The 21883-nt window shown below is 44.1% G+C and overlaps 1 protein-coding gene across 1 annotated transcript in view; it reads left to right on the forward strand.

Moving 5' to 3' along the window:
* WNK4 (WNK lysine deficient protein kinase 4) overlaps positions 1-20854 on the forward strand; it is a 666323-nt gene extending 645469 nt beyond the window's left edge. Inside the window, exons 17-20 of the mRNA XM_069634171.1 lie at positions 337-871; positions 7021-7223; positions 9586-9683; positions 19830-20854. Coding sequence (XP_069490272.1) covers positions 337-871; positions 7021-7223; positions 9586-9683; positions 19830-19832 — 839 coding nt within the window. The 3' untranslated portion in view covers positions 19833-20854. The remainder of the gene's footprint in view (positions 1-336; positions 872-7020; positions 7224-9585; positions 9684-19829) is intronic.
* The last annotated feature ends 1029 nt before the right edge of the window (positions 20855-21883 follow it).

The following is a 21883-nucleotide window of genomic DNA, read 5'->3' on the forward strand; positions in this document are numbered from 1 at the left end:
AACCAATGCTAGGTTTATGAGGCTACAGAAAAGAAGATGTTATGCAATATACTCGTATGCCTTAGGGATTCTTCAAAGTGCTCTGGGGCAAGGTTGGTGGTTTGATTTTTGCTACCCTAGACACAAAAATGTCACGTTTACTATTTGTGCAGCCATTGTCAGGACTTTTGTTGTCCCAGCCTTGCACTGCCGTACAACTGGGCCTGCTGTGGGACAAGAAGAGCGGGGAGTGGGTGGAAAAGGGAAGGGGCATCACAATGTTATGTTGTTTACGTTCATTGTAGTAGAACCCACTGTGTCCCTAGATGTCTTAGTTGTTGTGTTTTTGTGCCGCAGTGGTCACGCCGACGCGCGTGGGACGATTCCAGGTATCCACATCCAAAGAGCCAACAGAAACCATTGTGGAGAATGGGAGTCCATGCGTCAGTGGCGACAACTGCCAAAACCACCAGGCACCGCGAAGCCCTGTCGAAGAATTGAAGGCTTCAGACCATACACTGTCCGTCTACGAGACAGCGTCTTCAGACACAGAGGACATGAGCACAGACCAAGAAAATGAGATAAGCAGCTCTTTGTACCACGAGGCCCCCACGCAGGCCAAGCCATGCAGCAATGGGGACATCTCCGGCGGTGACATGGTGGTCGACCAAGCTGGACCTTTCATTACCTTCACGCCTGAAGAGACGCTCGATGGTCGGAATGAGCAGGACACCAACTTCTCCAGCGATGACGACAGCCTGCAGAGTCCACAGCAGGTGTCGACTGTCCAGGTGTGGATGCACTACACGAGGGGCATCTCCTACCTGAGCAGCGATGACACGGACAGCGAGGACGATGACATTTTTGAGGAACTGGAAAATCTAAGGCAAAAGTAAGTGCCATTATTTTGGTTATTTAAAGATGAGACAAATGCCTATAGCTATGTATGTTTGGGGACATCATGCTAGTTTACGGCTGCTTGAGAGCCCTCTGTTTCGCTCAGAAATGCAAAGAATATAAACACTGGGCCTCATTCAGACCCTGCCATTCCGGAAACTAGGGTGCCGGTAAGCTCACAGCACCTTTGTTTCCGAACCGGCATATTACAGGTCTGCCTGCCGGAGCCACCGTACCTGACAGGTCTGACCCTGCAGGCACAGCGGCCCCGGTAGGCAGACCCCTCACTTTCCGGGCTGCCGGGGTTGTAATCCCCCAGTGGCACCGGGCAGTCAGGTGCCAGTAAATATTTACGGGTCCGGTGGCAACCCGCCGGCAACACCGGCATGGTTACCGCTGGACCCGTAATGAGCCCCATTGTCTGGTGTTGCCAGAATGCTGGCTGATTCTTAGTGCATGCATGGGTGTGCGGAGCCTATCCTGCACTTTTGGGCCTGGATTGTGGAGGCTACCGCTCCAGAAGGATAAGAAAAGAGATCAGAGTTTGGAGAAGAGCTACCACAATAATCTGGGAGCTGCAACACAAATCCTAGCAGGGGAATGCTGTTATGTCAAAGTGCAGCCTGTGCCATTTAGGCAACCTTGTGGTGCTGATGATCTCGTGTGATTGCTGAATTATGACCTGTGGTGGGAATTGAAAGTGAGCCTGATGAGTGTGTTTGAAGGGTGAGTAGCCGGGGTGTCCTGCTAGCGCATCAGAACACGAGCCGCCCTCCCCATCCCTTTCTAGGATGAGTTTGCGAGTGGATGGTCCCAACAAGGAGTCTGGAAGCCTACTGACCACCCATACATCAGTCCGTATGTGTGTGAATCTGTGTGATGCTTATCTGGTGGTCTCAGGTAAGGGCCACGAGTGTCTGAGGCACACGCTCCTTTTATCGTAGGAATGTGATGTGCTTTGTCAGAGGCAGGGTTCGAAATTGAGTGGAGCTGGGAACTATTTAGCTCCTGGGTGTAGCCCAGGAGAGCTTGGAGAACTTGACACCAACAGCTACCAGGCGCTACTGTTGGCTCCCGAAGGCAATTGGTGCCTTCCAAACATGCATCTGTGACATTGACTTTGAGTTTTTGAGAACGCTAATAAAGTCGAATTAGAACACATCTAGTACACATGTAAACATAACGGACAAAAGGTTAACATGTGCACCTTGTGTGGAAGTTAGATTTGCATTGCGCTGGGCACTTGCTCCACGCAGATGCTCCTGCCTACTTGGTGATGCCAGACACCCAGGAGCTGGTTTTAGCTCCTGCTCATCAAATCTCGATTTGGAACCCTGCAGAGGTGTCGGACTGTTGTATCAGGGGTTGTAGGTAACGTGGGGCTTCCCCATTATCGTCTGAGCGTCGGCTGTGGGTCCGAGTGCTCAGTGAATTGAGCCCTAGCAGGGTTCCTACTCCTGATGTGTATCTTAGGGGTGTGTATCCTAGGGGTAGGTGAGGGGAAAGGTCCCTAAAAAGGATTCTGAAATCGGATAGCCCTCCCAATCACAATTCAGGCATGTTCAGGTGCTTAAACGTGTGCATTAAGATGATTTAAAAAAAAGAAAGGCAAAAAGGGTATGAGACTAAAAAAAAAACATCTGCCCAAACAAAAAGAATGCACATAAAAGCATGTGATTTATATTGTCCTGATCCCATTTACCCCTCTTTATATGCCAGAACTCACACACCCCATTGCTTTCCATTTCTAATGCTATTTATGGAGGCCCTTTCCTATGCCCCTTCTTGCTCCGGCAACACCCTCTTCTGTGTCTAGAGATAACCCACACCAACCTTTTGATAACTACTTTTACAGCCAAACAACAAGTTATCCTAATATATGATGCCGATAACAACACTGTGGCATGACCGCACGACCCACACCTCACAGATCCACCCCAGCCGCTGCCTCGAAATGAGGAAGACGGACAACGTGGCGAAGCAGGAACATGCCTGCAGTGTCCAATCTCGGTACCTTACATCTCAGCTTTAGGCTTATATGAACCGGCATCTTGGATGTGCCTGGGAAGAAGTCCATCTATCCTCCGCAGTCAGACAGGACTCATCTCCTCCATCTTTTGCTAATATCTCTCATTACACAACCCCACCTCTTGGTTGCCACCTTTGTCTTCTTGAGACTCGCAGTCGGCCTTGTGACCTTCTGTTGCACACCCAGGGATCGAAGTGAGCGGGAACGGTCGAGAATGGTGTTCCACTACTTTTATTATTTTCTGTTTACCATGCCTCTACTATTGATGACCATATTCACAATTCTATGCAGAGGATTTGTCCATTCATGTCCCTGTGCAAGTGTAAAGTTGGAATCGGAGCCTGAGATACTAGTCACTTAAACTATCGCAATGCCCCGGCCACAACACCTTTCCAGATGTTGCACTAGGATTCCGCCCACCCTCTCCCATGCCAAGGCCACAGCTCCTATTTTGGTACACTTCTACTACTGTGCACAGCCCATAATACCTTCTCCCTCCTTCCCTCCCTTTATTGCCCCAGGACCTACCAACTGCCTTGCACCCCAGTTTGCCATAACCTGACTCTTGGGTGCGCAGTACGCTCGTGGTTCCTGCCAGTACTTTAATGTGGATGGGCCCTGTAACTCCCCCACAGGAAACTAGATAGTAGGCAAAAGACAGCAACTAGCAAGAAACATATGTACAACTATGGCATGCAATAATACACGAGCGAGAGGGCTGCTGCTCTCAGGGTTTGCCTCAGAAGCACCCGAGGCTCTGCTTCACCCCAATGAAATAAGCAGGGCATTGAATGGCCATGCCCGACATCAGCCAGAACCCTTTGCCGGAGGTGCCTGCGTGATCCCACCAGCACACACCCAATCTCGAACTTGGTGCTTCTGAATCGGCCACCTTTCGTGAGCTCAACTCCCCACTGTGCTCTAGCACCTTGAAGCATCTTGTGTGCTAAATGGAATTACCAATAGTGATTTCAGACCCAAATAACCGTACAGATTCAAAGAATATGGCAAAATACTACTTTATTATTAGCATAAAATAAAATAGGGCAATCTGGCGAACAACAAATTGTAGTCCACGCACTCACACTCAAATTTCATTATACAAAGGTTTTACACCTCGATATGCGTCATTTATAACGTCATCCTACGTGGCAAACTGTAAAACCTATTGAAGGGAGGGATTGGTTACGGGAACATATATACCTATATAGCATGTAAGTATCAGTAATATTAGTGAATGCCCCTTATCTAATGGGCATGCCTTGAACCACCTCCAAAGACTTATAAGTTTATAGCAGAATAACAGCAGCGGGTTGGCCTGTGCAACACTGTATAGCTTGTTGCTACATATACCTTCTGATTGGTTGGCATTCTCTCCCAACCTTGGACTTTCGGCTCATTAGCAGCACGTAAGCGAAACGAAAATCAGGTGCAGAGAACAACATCAAACTACTACCCACTTGCCCAATTAATCCATCATCTCTCATCAGTCAGGCCCCAAGCCAAGGCTTCTTCTTTATAGTTGACCTTGCAGCTTGTTGTCTGTTCTGGGACGTTCAAGAGACTGTAGATACACCATTATCTTTTTCAGGAGCTTAATGAATAGCCCTTATTTTCAACTTTTGAATCACTTGCGAGGAGACTATGATTTTGTCAATTTCGACCTTCTATTTACTGCTGTTTAATTCAATTGTGCAGGGTGTCATTACTCCTCTCGACGTCTAGAGACTTGCTAGCTCCACCTTGTATAGGCTTTTCGCATATTTAAATGTCCAATACTTGGCTCTTGCAGCTGTTTCCTCTTTACTTAATCTAAGAGAAATATGTCTTACATACATGGTTTATCCTTTCAACTCCCTCTGTGCCTTGCAATTATCTCTTGATGTGGCATCCTTGATCCCAGGCCAACAGACTCCTCTGTGATCCTCACACAAAACAGTTTTCCCAGCGTCTCCTGACTGCAGCACTACTCTATCTTTGAGGTAGCTTGATTGGTTTCAACATGCGTCCATCTTTCCATCATGGCCACCCTAGCCACATTATGTTTTCTTCTACAGCAAGCCTCTATATGTCTCGTCTTCTTGCGTTTCTGCATATATACACTTATTAGTCAGCAGGTTACTTTATCTTCTTTGCATATAAGATTTCTTTATATTTGATTACATGTTTCTCTTGTTACTCCAGATACATCTTCATTCTTTAAGTATGTTCATATTGTTTCAGTATGTCTCTGTATCTTTCCTTCATGACATCGCTCTGCTCTTGTCCGATTTTACTTATAGCTCTATGATGTCCAATGGTGGGTACAGACATCCTTCCACGCTCTCAGTGCGAGGGTACATTTGATACGGTTGTCTAAGTGCATATCGTCTCTCATACACTCAATGTGATGTCGGGATGATACCTGGTGTCCCACATAGGGCTCTTCTCCTGCTGTTCCAGTATGACAGAGGTGAGGGGGTGGGAGCTAGGGATGACGTATCCACCTGCTCCTGTACACCTCCCCCAAACTCTTCCAGGGGAATCTGCTGTACCCTCCCAACCATCCCCGGACCTTTTCCCCCATCACCAACAGCCCCAAGAATGAATAGCACACCCTCACGCACGCTGCCAACCGTGGGTATCGCTGCTAAGAGAGATGACCACTAAGATCTCTCCAGCTTTTTGGCACGAGCGCCAGCTGATTGGGCGATACACCCCTAAACTCTGCTCTCTGTTGAATGGTGCAATCCCCCCCTACCATCACTTGCACACACACCAAGGCGAGCCCCCTTCCAAGACATCTTTGCCCCCCATGAACTTCCTTCTGCACCTCCATGAACCTCTCCCCATCGCCCACATTCCTCGTCTGTTTTTTTCCCTCCAGTTGTGTCCCTGTTCTTCTTTACACTGCTGGTACCAAGATTTGTGTTTTTAGTATTAATTTGAATAAACCTTTACAGGTTTTTCAAACATTTGTAGGGATTGCTAAACCCCTTTCCACTTTGTCTGGTTGGTGGAGCAGCCACCACTTAAAAACTGATATTATGTACAGGTTGAAGGCGTAGGGACATCGAATGCACTGGGGGCCTCATCACGAGTTGGGCGGTATTCCGCTGGTAAATTCCTGGAATACCACCCAGTGGAATTACTGTTACCGCCATTTGGTCTGGAGGAATTACCACCGGATTACAAGTGGTGGTAGAGGAGTTAATCTGCAGCAGTCAAGGCATTGTTTCAATTTTTCTCCTTAATTTCTCAAAGGTAGCCAATGATATGAATGTAGTAGGCCAGTCCTTGGCAAATGATGACTTCCTGGCAAATGCATGTACACACATCAGAACTATTGTACTTTTTTTAATTTACCAAATTACCTACAAAATCTACTACAATTCCTAAAATAGATATTTCTTAAATTAAATTATATTTTTAAAAATATTAAAATTAAAAATAACTCAAATACGAGCATGTTAATGTTAAACGGGTTATAGTGAATGACGTTCTATTGAATCAGATTATTTCCCTTCATTTTTAATAAGTGAATACATGTAAATATGAGTGTTGTTACACTGTTTCTAGAATGTGCATCACATCTACATAGTTTCAAAAAGTGGAAACACCTATTCACATTGCTAGGATTTAGTGTAGTTGTATGTAACTTTTCACTATTTTTCGGAATATACTCTGCTCTTTATAATCACACAATATAAAATTAAAATTGTGCAATCCCGAACATAGGTACATAAACACATAACACAAGGCTGATTGGTACTTGGTCTGGACTAGTAGATGTTCATCCTTCTTCCACAGTCCAGCCATCCATACAAACTCTATGTGCATGAACATTTTTTGAAAATTGGAGAGCTCTTTATTTTTATTTATTTCATTTATTTATATAATGCTGAAAGCCCATGGGAGGGATCTTACCCCTTTAAGTCTGATGACAGAATGAGGGTCTCACTCTGGCAATACCAGGTGTTGTTCCTGATGTCACGTGTGGCAGGGCTAGGGAAATTTAAGGAAAGGACCTGTGCCACTTCGCTATCTTCACGTTCCTTTTACCACTGTGGCAGACTCTCCAGGATTCTAAGAGCAGGCTTAGCCCAATTAATAAGTGCTATTTCCTGTTCCTCTAGGCACCTGTCTGAAGTGCAGATGTTGCAGACGCTACAGAAGAAGGAGATTGAGGAGCTGTACTCCAAGATGGGAAAAGTGCCTCCCGCTGCTATTGTGTCCCCGGCCGCTATGCTGTCCAGCCGCCATCGACGCCTCTCCAAGGGGAATTACACTTCATCCCGCCGCAACAGCTTGCAGCGGCTGGAGCTCATGCCCCCTACAGGTACTCTTGAAATTTAAGGATGGTGGGCCTCCCAATCACACTTTCCAAAAAAACGTATTAATTTCGTGTTTTTTCGATTCTTCTCACATCGCTACTTTACCCCAAAACTGCTGTCCTCATCTCTTTAATATTCTTAAGGCCCATGGCTTTCTTTCCTTTCACACAACTAAACTTCTTATCTTCTGCCGTATATTGTCTCATCTTGACTATTGCTCTGCTCTCTCGGTTGCTCTTCCCATATGCCATCTCACCCCTGCCCCATTCGTTCTCTCTATAATTCTGCAGTTCGTCTTCTTTTCTCTCTTCCCACTTGTACATCCATTACCCCTACTCTTCTCGCTAATTCTCGTTTTCTTCTCAGTTCCCTCTGCTTTGTCCATACATGCCTTCATGGTGTTGCCCCCTCCTATCCCACTACCTTAATCTCCTCTATCAAGCCTCCTATTCTTTATGCTCCCGTGCCCTTATTTTCAGAGCTTTTTCCAATGGGGTTTTGCAATTATAAAACGCTTCTGTGAATTAGGCCCTCTGTCTCTTCATCTTCTTTCCTAAGCCTCACTGCGCCCGGTCGCATTTTTGTTGCTCTGCTCTTCTTACTCCAAAATGTCAGAACTTACTTCCACTTTCTGGCCCCTCGTCTGCTTGCCTTCATATTTTCTGTACTCGTCCTGAAACTTACTTGCTCTCTCTTCTCCCTAACTCGTAACCGCTACAACTTCCTTTCATCGACAGTCTTTTTTTCGATAATTTGTTTTACAAGACAAATTCAACGGAAAAACCCATCGAAAATATAGGGGTGGTGGGAAAGTGTATATAAGGGGTGGGGGATCTCGAGAATAGAGAAAAAACAATAGGGGTTGGGGGTTTGGGGGAGGAACCCCCCAAAAATAAAAATAACAATTTCGATTATTTTTGTTCATTCAAAAATATTCGTTAAAAAACCCATCGAAAATAAGACTGCCGATGAAATGACATAGCACCCTCCTAACCTCCTCCTATTATTTGTGAATCGTATTCAGCATGTTCTCATTTTGATTGTCCGTTTGTTTAAATTTGTAAATCACTTTCTAAGCCTCAAAAAATATAAATACCCATTTCAGGTAGGGTTTGCATGACAATGGCAGACCAGAAGGGCTTGCGAAGAATAATTTGCATAGCAGCTACTCACTCTTCCCCCCATTCCGATCCGATTTAGAGGCATGTCTATAATTCTGATGTATCTTAACCCATCCTGCTTATGGAAGTCTCCATATGAGGAGTCAGGCGTTCTTAAGACTATTCATTCTTGGTCCTTTCGTTCTTCCGTCCTTACGATTGGAATCCATCCAATTTTGCTAGGTATGTCATGTTGCCTCTGGAATTCCCTTTTACTTACTTTCACCGATTTCTAAAGAAACCATATTTCTGTTTCTGCAGACATGTCCCACTTGTCTGACTGGTACTTGACCAGGCTTCCGTCTTGCAACGATTCAGCCATATGTCATTAAACAACTTTCTGTTCACGCCTTTGTGTACTGTGACACAGTTGACTTACCAATTGGACACCTATTTATTTTTGGCAAGTTCCCCAGTGCCGTACTCTCTTCAACATTGTTGCACCTGTTTCTTTTCCTCCTATGTATTAATTTATCAAGAAGACTCTTGCTGTTTTTTCTTCCCTCCAGGCACCCGTCTTCCCTTTTAATTTCCCTTTTTTACCATTGTCCTAATAACTTGATCTGTTTCTTATAATTGACTGTCAGTGTGCAATGTTTTAATTTATATCATGTACACCACAGTTTGAGTGAACACTGTTATAGTTTCATGTAATAGATCCAATTGTAACACATCGCTTTCTGTACCCTGGGTTGTATATTGTTCAATGTATATTCAGCCTTGACAAAGACCCGGAATGGGTCGAAACACGCGTTGGCTGAACACACAACACATATCAACCAGCATTCTAACCTTTTGCCTACCTGAACCTTTGCTACTGATAATAAATTGCATACAGCCAGTGCAAGTTAGCATAGAGTCTTTGTGTTCTGCTATCGTGGAGACATGCCTCCCCCGGCCATGCTACCCGCCGCAGGTCTTCTGATCTCATATTCATTTTCAAGTGTAGATTGCTGTGCGCTGGTAGACTCACTTTACTTGTGCCCTACCTTTCTATTGGAATATATTGTACATGATGTCCAGGACTGGAGCACTGTGTTCCCAGTGACATTGAGGCATCTAGTATCCATACTGATAACATCCACTTGAGGAGATGTCTGACTGCTCCAGCCTCGATCCCCCGAGTTTCATATCTGCTTGTAGTAAATGGAGGTATTGCTACTTGTGGATGATAACTTTCGCCCCATGTTTCTCTCACTTCTCGCAGGAATTATAAGGAAGAACTCCTTCAGTGGAAGCAGCACAGGCTCCCAAGAGCAGCGTCCGAGTAAAGGGGTCACCTTTGCAGGAGACTTCAACAGAATGGTGAGGTGGCAACGCTTCCTGTTTCACTGTGCATTTTAAGTCCTGTAGTGCATCATCCTTCATTTATATTAAGAGTAAAGGTTTTCCACGATTGCAAAAATGTAAAAGAAATGTTCTAAGCAGATTCATTAATATGGATGAGGAAGGTATCTGTTAGATATCACACATTATTGGTAGTAAGTGTCTGTTTCAGCCACTAGTCATATCCTGCAGCAGTGTCTACTTGTCTCACCAGCTACATGTGTAGGGTTTTAAGTGGGCTGGGACTAGCTGTGGCAGAGTTCCGGCAGTTCCCAAAAAGTGCTTTTGAGATGAAGCTCTACTGGGGCTCCCCCCACTAGTTCTACTTCTAGTTCTACTTTCCACTCACGCCTTTGTGGGGAGTTTGAAGCTCAGGGTTGGAAAGGCGGGAGCATTGATATCATACCTTTTGCTTCACTGATCTTTCTTTTTGTTTCTTAAGATGGAGCACTGACCCCTGCAAGCTGCCCTTTCGAGATGCAGCAGCAGCCATCTCAGTTGGGTGCGGAGGGGTTGAGAGGGAGATGTTTGCAGTTGGGTAGTGAAGGCCTGCCTGAGGCAGACACAGCAAAGGAGCTATAACAATGGATCCGCCTCTCCAACTAAAGTCCCATTTTCATGCGAAGAAACGGCTCCCCTACCCATAGGTTCTTAGTCCATGCCCCATTGTTGCCTCCCCTCGATTGTACATCACCCCTAATGCACTGTACATATGAGTGCGTTGATCCTGCTGGTCAAAACATGGCATTCCATTACCTGAAGAAGTGTCTACCTGTCTTAGCAGCTACACGTGTGTGTTGTGTGTTCGTTCGGAGTGCAGTCGCTGTTTCATGGGTCATCATTCTGCGACCCCTTTTTCCACTCCCGCCACGGGCATTTACTGTTCAGGTGGGGTTGTTGCTTGGAGCTCCTCCCTCCAGTCGGTCTGTCGATATCTTTTATGCGCCCTGATACCTTTGGTGAAAGCTGCCCTATATAAATGATAGGTAGATAGAGATAGATAGATAGATAGATAGATAGATAGATAGATAGATAGATAGATAGATAGATAGATAGATAGATAGACGAATGGATGGATGGACGGATGGACGGATGGACGGATGGATGGACAGAGGGAGGGAGGGAGGGAGGGAGGGAGGGATGGATGGATGGATGGATGGATGGTGGCACGGGGGCTACACTGTGACCACTCTGATTATTTATTCATTTTTAAGTCAGGATGCAAACCACTTTACTATGGTAACATTTCTGCAGTAGAGTGTACTGTAGCAGTTCCTCCATCTGATCGTGACATACTATAGCAAATTCTTAAGAAGGGTCTATTAGTCTCTGCAGCTACATGTGTGGGTGTGTGTTTCAGCTGCTTGTCAAGTCTTGCCATTCCATAACCTAAACCTTTCTTCCCTGCATTTGTGTGGGATTCTGCTGCTCTGTCTGAATAGCTTCGTTTTAGTGTGTCTGGCTACTAGCCGGCATATGTCAGATTTGCTGCCACATTGTTATCAATAATTGACTCCTAGCTCCTCCTTTATGTTTGTCTTAGACACTTCTTCAAGCTGGTAAAAACAATTCTAAAGCGAAATATCCCATCTTTCACAGATTTCATTCAGAATTCCATAATTTTGCTTAAGACCAAACTATACTCTGGTTTAGGTTGAAATAAAAAATAAAATAAGAAGTGGCATTCACTCTACACTTGAAATACTTTACAACTGAAATATGTTAATTAAGCAATTATCCAACCCTAGCTGGAGGGTCATTACCGCTTCAGGTAATTCCCAGAAAAGGGCTTATTGCTATTAGTAGCCCGGCCTATTAGGCCAGAGTACTAATTGTTCATTTTTTCAGTTGTTAAACGCTTCGGCGTTTAGCAACTGAAAAAAGAAAAAAGGAATAAAAAGATGGCCACCATGGAACAGGATATGTAGTCGATTCTCCCTTTCCATGGCGGCCATTCATAAGTGTAGGATAAAAAAGTAAACAAAGAAGATGGCCGCCATGAAACCGGGAGAAGTGATTACATGTAGTCCCTTCTCCCTTTCCATAGCGGCAATTAGCAAATGTGCGGAATCGAAAGGCTTTGTGCAGCTTGGAATGACTCGGCGAGGGCCAATGGGACCTCTTGTTATAATCTCATTGTCCCTCGCTGGGTACTAATATTAAATATCAAGATTCCTCCATAAACAATGTAAAAAGTGGGTGTCCAGGCAAATAACTGAATTTACAGTCATTTTGTAAATCACCCATCCATAGGTGTTGTTTGAGTGTTGTTATTTTGCTAGAGCATTCCTTTAATGATTTTTTTAGTAATGCTTCAGCAAAAATAGACTTTACATAAAGGGGAAATTATCATTGTGGCCTCACAGACATAAGCAAGGGAGAGCACAGCCTATATGGAACTTGTTCTCGTCTTTCCTGGGCTATGACAGCATCTGATGGATACAGCGTCTGAGGGGACTGGACACTGGCAGACAGATAGAGTTCCTACTGGCCATCCTAACATCAGGCAGCAACACTTTGCTTGCGAACTCTGGAGTAGGCATCTCTTCCCCCAGCTCTTTAGTAAAATGTCCCAAGGCAATCAAGTGGCACAGTAGTGATTCATCTTTTATAGGAGTTCCCTCCCCCCAATTATGAGTATTCAAAATGATAAAAGCTACATCTCTGCATTACATACAGAAATCTTTGAATGGAATTTCAGAATGGGGCTCAACGGTGTTTTGGATGTTGGACTGGACTCAGGTTCGAATTCTGAGATCAGTCCCAAAAAATGAGTAGTTGAGGATAAACTCACAGCTCCTGGCGCTGGGGAGAAAAGGCAGATAGGAGGTTTCCCAGGGCAAATCATATCAGATTAAATTCAAATTAAGATGGATTTGTGCAGGAGCATTGAAATGGATTCAGATCAGAGATTGGCTGCCACAGATCTCTGCTGCATGACTGGTATTGCATAATCGCGTACAGGATCCTTCAGGTGAGGGGCCCAGTGCCACACGACTCTGCAGCATGACTGGTGTTGAGTATACACTTGCAGGATCCTTCAGCTGAGGGGCCCGGCACCAGAGGAGTCTACAGCATGACTAGTATCGGATATTCACCTACAGGATCCTTCGGCTTGAGTTGTCCGGCGCTACAGTACTCTGCAGCATGACTGGTGTTGAGTATACACTCGCAGGATCCTTCAGCTGAGGGGCCCGGCACCAGAAGGGTCTACAGCATGACCAGTATGGGATAATCACTTACAGTATCCTTCGGCTTGAGTTGTCTGGCGCTACAGTACTCTGCGGCATGACTGGTGTTGAGTAAACACCTGCAGGATCCTTCAGTTGAGGGGCCCGGCACCAGAAGAGTCTACAGCATGACCAGTATGGGATATTCACCTACAGGATCCTTCGGCTTGAGTGGTCCAGTGCCACAGGACTCTGCAGCGTGACTGGTGTTGAGTAAACACCTGCAGGATCGTTCAGTTGAGGGGCTCGGCACCAGAGGAGTTAACGGCATGACCGGTACAGGATAATTACCTACAGAATCCTTTGGATTGAGTGGTCCAGTGCCATAGGACTCTGCAGCATGACTGGTGTTGAGTAAACACCTGCAGGATCCTTCAACTGAGGGACCCGGCACCAGAGGAGTCTACAGCATGACCAGTATGGGATATTCACCTACAGGATCCTTTGGATTGAGTGGTCCGGTGGCATAGGACTCTTCAGCGTGACTGGTGTTGAGTAAACACCTGCAGGATCCTTCAGCTGAGGGGCCCGGCGCTACAGTACTCTGCGGCATGACTGGTGTTGAGTAAACACCTGCAGGATCCTTCAGTTGAGGGGCCCGGCACCAGAGGAGTCTACGGCATGACCAGTATGGAATAATCACCTACAGGATCCTTCGGCTTGAGTGGTCCGGTGCCACAGGACTCTGCAGGGCGACTGGTGTTGAGTAAACACCTGCAGGAACCTTCAGTTGAGGGGCCCGGCACCAGAGGTGTCAACGGCATGACCGGTACAGGATAATTACCTACAGGATCCTTTGGATTGAGTGGTCCAGTGCCATAGGACTCTTCAGCGTGACTGGTGTTGAGCAAGCACCTGCAGGATCCTTCAGCTGAGGGGCCCGGTGCTACTGTACTCTGTGGCCTGACTGGTGTTGAGTAAACACCTGCAGGATCCTTCAGTTGAGGGGCCTGGCACCTGAGGAGTCTACGGCATGACCAGTATGGGATAATCACCTACAGGATCCTTCGGCTTGAGTGGTCCGGTGCCAAAGGACTCTGTGGCATGACTGGTGTTGAGTAAACACCTCACCTTTCCTTCGACTCAGGGCTTCGGGAGCCACAGAGCTTTGCGGCATGACTAGTTCTGGGTCAACACCAATATGCACCTGCAACCATTGGACTTATCGGTGATGCCACTTTCCCAAAGCACCTTTTATCTCCAGGGTGATTGCACCACCATTGATATAATGAATTCACAAATGTATTCAAACTCCCAATAATGGGCTAAGCGTTAACATTTCTCTTCGGCCCGTGGGGAAAAAACAGAATAAGAGAAAAAGGGATGGGAAGCACAACAGTAGGTAAATGGTTCTTCTATAAGATCTGTGTGGAGTTGAAACTACTCCTTGTAATTATTTCAATAGATCAATTAATTATACTTCAGGTGCAGCAGGGTTAACCTTGCGGCCAATCGAGGTCCAAAACAGAAGAAACACAGAACATACATCGGGTGTTGCTACCCGATAGCCCTATGCTGCACTCCTCTTGGGACACAGTCCCAGGTATGCTTTTTCAAAAAACAATAGTGAAAAGGAGTCTCAAAATGGAATGAAACTCACAGCCCACTATGGTAAATTTCTACCTCTGAGTTATGCAAAAAAGATATACGTATAGAAATATATATATATATACATATATATATATATATATATATATTTATATATATATATATATATATATATATATATATATATATATACTGTTCTTTCTTATTCATTAAATGCACCTATGTTCAAACAAACTCAAACGATGTCCACCTGCCCTAATACAATCAAGAGCCACCAAGATCATATAGCATGTAGCATGTAGGTAGACAGCACGTATATTTGTGTAACAGAGGTTAAAAAGTAAACAGTAGGAATCAATCACACTGCAAAATCTCGGTGTGTAAAAAATAAATCAATGTAAATGTTACATACAATTGAAAAGAGCACCTTTAGGAGTGTTTAGGACAAAACATAGAGCAGAGAGGACTTTCACTGCTCAGCCTTTGATATACACATGATGTTGTTATAATTGTGAATTGACTGATTTGTGCAATGTTTAACTATAATTTAATGTTTTTGGAGTGTGCAAGAATATAACTCTGAGCTTTTTTCAATTGTATGTAACATTTACATTGATTTATTTTGTACACACCGAGATATTGCAGTGTGATTGATTCCTACTGTTTACTTTTTACCTCTGTTACACAAATATACGTGTTGTCTACCTACATGCTACATGCTACATGCTATATAGTCTTGGTGGCTCTTGATTGTATTAGGGCAGGTGGACATCGTTTGAAAATAACAAGCCAATTAATTAATTAATCCAAATACCTAGGTAACACCACCACACCCCTCTATGAAGTGGTCATCAAATGCCCAAAGGTTTCACCAATGTTCGCCACTAAGTCTTGTGTAAAATTCCTTTTGGGCAGAGAAAAGAGGCTCCAAATCCTTCAGGAAAGTACTATTGTTATTCCTAACCACCTTTTCACCTATGTAACAGGTCCAAGGAGCTTTAAAAAGCACAATTTGCCATTATATGCCAAAATAATTCGTAGGAGGTAGCCTCCAAAGGCCACAGTGAAGTGATCTTTAAAATCTTCATGTAATGGCCAGTATTAATCAATATGTGTTTAACCATATTTCCCCATTACGTTAGCAACATTTAAAACCATGTATCATATTTAATAAAATTCACATAGAACAAGCACAAAATAAAAAAGCAGCTTTAACGAATTCAAACAAGCTATATATAAAACCCTTATCATTACAATTAATTATATAAAACATAGCTCCCATGCAAGTCAACGCTTACGCAAAACAGAGAAACAATGGCAAATTAACATAAAATGAACCAAATCTTCATCGACTCCTACTTTGCAGGCACACTTTGCACTTCCTCCTGCAAACCTTAATTTATTGAGGAGTGGGTCAATTTAAAAGTACCATTAGCATCAGCCTCCTGCATTCTGGGGGTCTTATTTCACAGATTTCTCCGTGCCATCTTATATGTGTACTTAAGTCTGTATATAAAGCTAAACAGGGCAGCTTATGTATATTTCGGACATCTGCCTCTCTCCCAATCAGACGAGCACTTGCTTTAAGAGCTATTTTGACTTGACTTAATGTGTCAAATGTAGTCATGTCCCTGCCCCTATCCAAATGGGCATTGCCTTACAACCCCCCAGACCACAAGTATTTTTCTTTACCAGGGGTGGCTGCAACCGCACTTGCAATGAAATTCATTGTATGATTAGCAGAAAATCCCAGATGTGCTTTTAAAAAATAAGTAAATCATCTTAATTAGCCTGACACCTTCAAAATGAACACCACCAATTCAGCTCATAAGGTGCTACCAGGTGTATCTGCAGGGAGACCTCCTGTTTGGCACAGGAATTTATTTTGCAACCTCTCCAGCACATGGCAGTTTTAACCACCCTAGATTTTGCTGCCATAATGATCATGGAACAGACCTTTGCCTCTCCACTGGCTCCCAGTTGCAGCTAGGATCAGGTTCAAGGCACTCTGGATCATCCACAAGGCGTTCTGGGGCCTAGGAACCCACTACATCCAACCCTCTCTCCCTAAATACCTCCCTGCTAGAGACCTTCAGTCTTCTAGCTCCAACTCTCTGCAGGTCAGACGCTTCTCTAAGCAGAGGGTGGGGGTAGATTCTCCTCCTCCGCAGGAGCCTCCATCTGGAATGGCCTCCCTGCCACTCTGTGGCTTGAGCGGGATCTCCTTAAGTTCTGGAAGCTCCTCGCGACCCTCCTTTTCTCTTCTTCTTTCCATCTACACCCCCTCACTCCTGGCTAACACCCTCATCTGCCACAGTGACTGGCAGCTTGGTTCCCTCTGAGTGCTACAGTGCTACAGGGACCAGGCCACCCCTTCCAGTCCACCCCCCTCTTCGCACTTAGCATGTGGACCCTTACCACCTGCACACCATGCAGGTCCCTTGTGGTTACCCTCCTGACCTCCCCTTAGCACTCGCCCAGCCTCTTTTGCCGTTCCCCCTCCACAACCCCCTTCACTTGCACTCTCTCCTCTTTACCTTGCACTTCCATTCCCACCCTAGCACGCAGACTGGCACTTCCCTCCCCCGCCTGCTCCCTCGCACTTCTTGTTACTGCACTTGCACAATCCGAATGTCACAAGGCCTAGTAGGACAGTTAATGTTATCTTTCTCCCTTGCCCCCCCCAACTTTTTTGTCTTGTGGCGAACTGAAAAAACATTTGTTGTGTATGCGCCTTACAAATAACCAATAAATAATCATAAATAAAATAAATATACCTCCAGGCACTTTTCCAATCAGAAGGCCCCCAATCTGCAATAAAAATGTAAAAAGCCCTTTTATCCTTAATGATATCCTTTCAGCTGTCTTCTGAAAATGATTGGCCGAAGCACTGCGATTTGAGAAAAGTAGGCTCATATAAAAATTTGACTGCCCCCTCATCTCTACATTCATTTAAAAACTAGCTACAAGGTTTCGCCCTTTTCCCATACACCATCATTTTTGTTTTTATCATATTAAATGTTGAACTATAGTTCTCAAAATATTCATGTGTTTTGCATGCCCTGTTGGAGACCTGCCATGGCTAAGTCCAATACATGCTATAAAATGTACCCTTCACAGAGGGTGGATTAATGTCTGAATCGACGTCTGAAAGGAATAAATTGGGGTCAGCTGACATCCGTGCTTTCCACCTTTATTGGTGGGGAACACAATGTATAATTCCACAATCTTGTATATAGGACAGACGCTAAGATGTCTGCGTATCACAGTTGGATAAGATTTAATAAAACATTAGGGACCCCAATACAATTTAAATTACGGCACATTATGTTTCTATCAATCAAATCAAATGTTTTCTCAAAATCTGAAAAAAGCCAAAAAATGATCTCCCTCCCTTAACCTTACCATATTTCTCCATGATGCTGCTCAGAGTGAAGCAGTGGACCACTGTACTAAGCCCTCCCCTCAATCCTATTTCACAGGGCTTCAAGATATTGTTACTTTGGCTCCACTCCTCCAGTCTGAGCAACAAACATTTGGAGAATACCTTACTGGCAATGTCCATTGAGGGAATCGGCCTATAACCGTGTGGGGCTGATGGTCCAATGACTACTTGTCCAAAGAGATGGTAGAATGCCTGTCTCGACAATTGCATTAAACATAAAACAATTTGGTCTCCTTTGAAAAATGCTCTCATTGTTTCTCAATACTTTCATTCTTTGTCTTTTGGCAATTTTTATATGCAATTTTGAAACTATACATTTTCAAGATTTTACATACTGCATCGAACCATGGGGCATCCCTTTCTATAACCTGGACCTCCTGAACGTGGGGATGCTGTTTGCCAATAGCTATGTCACTGACAGATACAACCAAAGACTCCATCTGACACTTTCCTCTGTGACCTCTGAATTGTTTAACAGTTTTAAGAGAATATCTTAATCTCTTGTGATTTAGTAATTATTTCCAATACTTCTTTGTTGAGCTTTGGCATCACTAACCAGGCCCTCTGGCTTGCAGACATTTTCTTCATGGTGCCTACCCTGGCCATTGGCAAATTGACTCAAGAGGATAGTGTTCACTCTTTGTTCAAACAGAAATGCACAATTTCATAACATTTCTGAAGAAAAGAAAAATCCACAATACAGTAATCGATGACTGTGGGACGGTATTGTTGATCTTGTAAGCTTAGGAGTGCACCATTTGCGACTATAGATCCCAGAATATCCCCAGGTGAACCACAAAGTACACCTTAAATTCAGTACTCCATTTGTGACCAATCTTACTGTCCAAACATTTGCACTAAATTTCTTTAAAATATTTTGCTCCAGACCCTGAAACCCCTGGTAATGTTTATTAAGTCCTACTATATTTTTGAACAATTTGACAGGTTTTATGTGTCTAAAAATGTACTACTGACCACTCAATTTCCTCAACATTTCCTGTAAACAACAACTTAACGACTGAAGTTAAAGTCTTTGCATATTTCCTTTACTAGAATTGCACGTAGTCTAGTAACTATTTGTTACTGCAAATTATAATGTTCTATAAGCAGTCATACGTGTATTGTATTCCTATGTGGGATCATTTGTCCGCCAACTGAGCGCCAATATGTCCGGTAAATAAATTGATGTTGCTCACAATTTCTTTTGATATGCGCATTGTGCTCACTGCGTACAAAAGGTTGGGGACCCCTGACCTAGGGGTTAGGGTGGAGTAAGCATTAGGGTAAGTGTTAGAGTTGCAGTTAGGGTAAGGTTAAGATCAGGATTAGAGAAAGGGTGTAGGTTAAGGCAAGGGCTATGGAGTTTGTGGCAAGCTGGTGATGGGGTTGGAGTTACGTTCACTGTTCATTTTCTATTTATTTGGTGTTTTGGTTTGAGTCGCATGCAAATCAAATTCTTCAGTGCATTTTAGTTAAGGGTTCAGGGTATAAAAAGGACTGCAATTAGAGTTAGGGCAAGGGTTAAGAACGGAGTTATGGTGATTGTGGAAGTTTTATTAGAGGTCTGGGTTTGGCCATGTACTTTTATGCATTAAAAATAGCTTTTTGGTGGACCTTATTACTCGCAAGATTTTCACACTTTGCGTTGCTTGTATTGAATGACTTAATTTTTTAACACTTGTTTTTGCTGACTCCTTTTTTCATAAGACTTCGTTTTCCTGGAGATACAAGAGTGCCTTGAAATAGACAAAGCGCTTCTATTGAACACAATATCAAAATTGGATATTTACGTGTGCTTATAGGAGAAAATATATTTAATTTCTTACTTCAAACTCCCCAGAGCAACGACCCCATTGTTAAGAATGTGTGTATTGACTAGGATTTCTCTTCTTTCTTTTCTAGTGAACATGAGGCTTGCTGTTATGGAAGCCCAATGACAGACTTATGGTCTACCTCAACAATCATCCTCAATACTGATGTCCCTCGAGAGGTCGCAAGAAGCATTGCAAGGACAGAGCTATTGGAGGCGCGAGACAAAGTGCAGGGCTCAAGGTGTCCTGGGGATAATTGCACAGGACCCCTCTTCGTGGCCTTGCTCACATGAAACACTCAGTGCCATTGATAGCCAGGGGGATAAAGAGAAGTCAGGCTACTCTGGGTGCTGAGAAACCATGCTTCCATTGAAAGTGGGTCTATGGACTGAAGCACTCCTTTGCTTGCTTACAGTGTCCAGGGAGTAGCCTAGAAGGTGCAATAACACTCATCAACTGGTACGCGCATGGCGGAATGATTGTCACTCTGCTGGCTCCACCCATTTAAAGGGAAAGGAGGCCTTTGTAAACAATTTCCTTTTCTCTGTGAATAAAAAGGAGGCCGCTGCTTTTAAGAAGCCCGATGCTGCCATCATGGGAAAATAATTCTGTTGCTGGTAGTGTCAAATGAACTAGCGCTAAGCACAGCAAAGACCACGATGATCACAAAATGGAGGACGGCGATAGGTCTTTGGAAGTGCGTCGTATTCGAATTGATTGTACAATGTAAATATAAATATAGAAATCTATCTTCATTTTTATGAAGGGAGGGGCGTGGTGGAACTTCATTTTTATGAAGGGAGGGGCGGGCGGGATTCTGATATGTTCACCTTTGTGACTTTAATGCAGCAGCCTACAACAGCTGGTGTGTTCCTGTTCCCCACTGCCCTCAACTTGTGCCTCTGTACGTGCACAGCGCTGCTATGTAGCAATATAAAGCTAATGATAACGTCACAACGTGGTTGTGAAAAGTATATACATGTGGGTGTATTTCGTTCTGTACTCTGCTTTGTGTTCCAATTTGCTCCCCGTAAGGGCCCTATAGGGGAGGGCCAGAGCAGAAGTGAGGAAAAAGCACGCCCATAGGCAATAAATGTGAAATGAACGAAAAAGAAAGGCTGATTGATTGAATTATGACACCTGTATAAAGCATCCATATCCCAAGGGTTCTCGAAGCACTGGCAGATCAAAAACTGTTTATGCACTTAGTTTTGTTTATTTTTGATATACAGGCAGAAGCAATGCTCTTTTGATCACCAAAGAATGTACAAAAGATAAATCAGATTTGACGAGAAGCAGTGAGCTTCTTACAATGGGGCGAGTTTGCGTGATATTCTGACCAGGTTGTGGAGGGGAGTAAATGGAACAATCACCAGGGAGAGTACATGGGTGGATTTACATAGATTAAGGACAACCAACATTAGACATTTTAAGTGCAGGTAGGTTGTACGGCCAGCTGTGTAAGGGATGTGACCAAGATTCATCAAGTGCTAGAGTGGAGGTAAGGAAAGAGAGGGGCAGAGGCAGGTTATAGGCGAGGGAAAATGGTAGCTAGAACGCAGATGAGAGTTAGTTTAAGAGGGTAGCTCGGAGTTGAGAAAGTAGAGTTTTAGTTTGGTTTTGTACAAATCGGTGTGGACTGTTTCTCGGATGTCAGGGCGAAGAGAATTCCATGCAAGTTGAGCAAGTAGAGAGAAAGAGCAGAAGCGAAACAAAGCAAATTCTATTTGAGAATTACACGTAAGCAGGGAAAGCAGCAGAAAATTCCCAGTTTTGGTTGCCTCCACCGCAAAGCGCCAACCACCTTTAGAGGAAAGTCTAAAGGATGGACCAGTAACCAATGAAAGGTTTGAATTACGTAGAGTACGAGGTGGGCAATATTGGACTACTTTATCAATGATGTCTGTTTGCCTGTTATTTAGAAGGTTAATTCTCTGATGAAGATTATTTTCTGGGGAGTGCCAGGGTTATGATACATATGGACTGGTATTTCGAGAAAACAGTAGCATAGCAGAAGGTGTTACGGCTAAATTCCATGGGCGACTGCAGCCATTATGGGGATCAGTGTTTGACCTTGTGGACACAGGTTCAAATCCCTGTGCGTCAATTTGCCCATAACCCTACTGAGGTAAATAAAAGGAGTAC

This window comes from Ambystoma mexicanum, chromosome 13 (assembly GCF_040938575.1).
Source record: "Ambystoma mexicanum isolate Mex_15411 chromosome 13, UKY_AmexF1_1, whole genome shotgun sequence".
NCBI classification, from domain to species: domain Eukaryota; kingdom Metazoa; phylum Chordata; class Amphibia; order Caudata; family Ambystomatidae; genus Ambystoma; species Ambystoma mexicanum.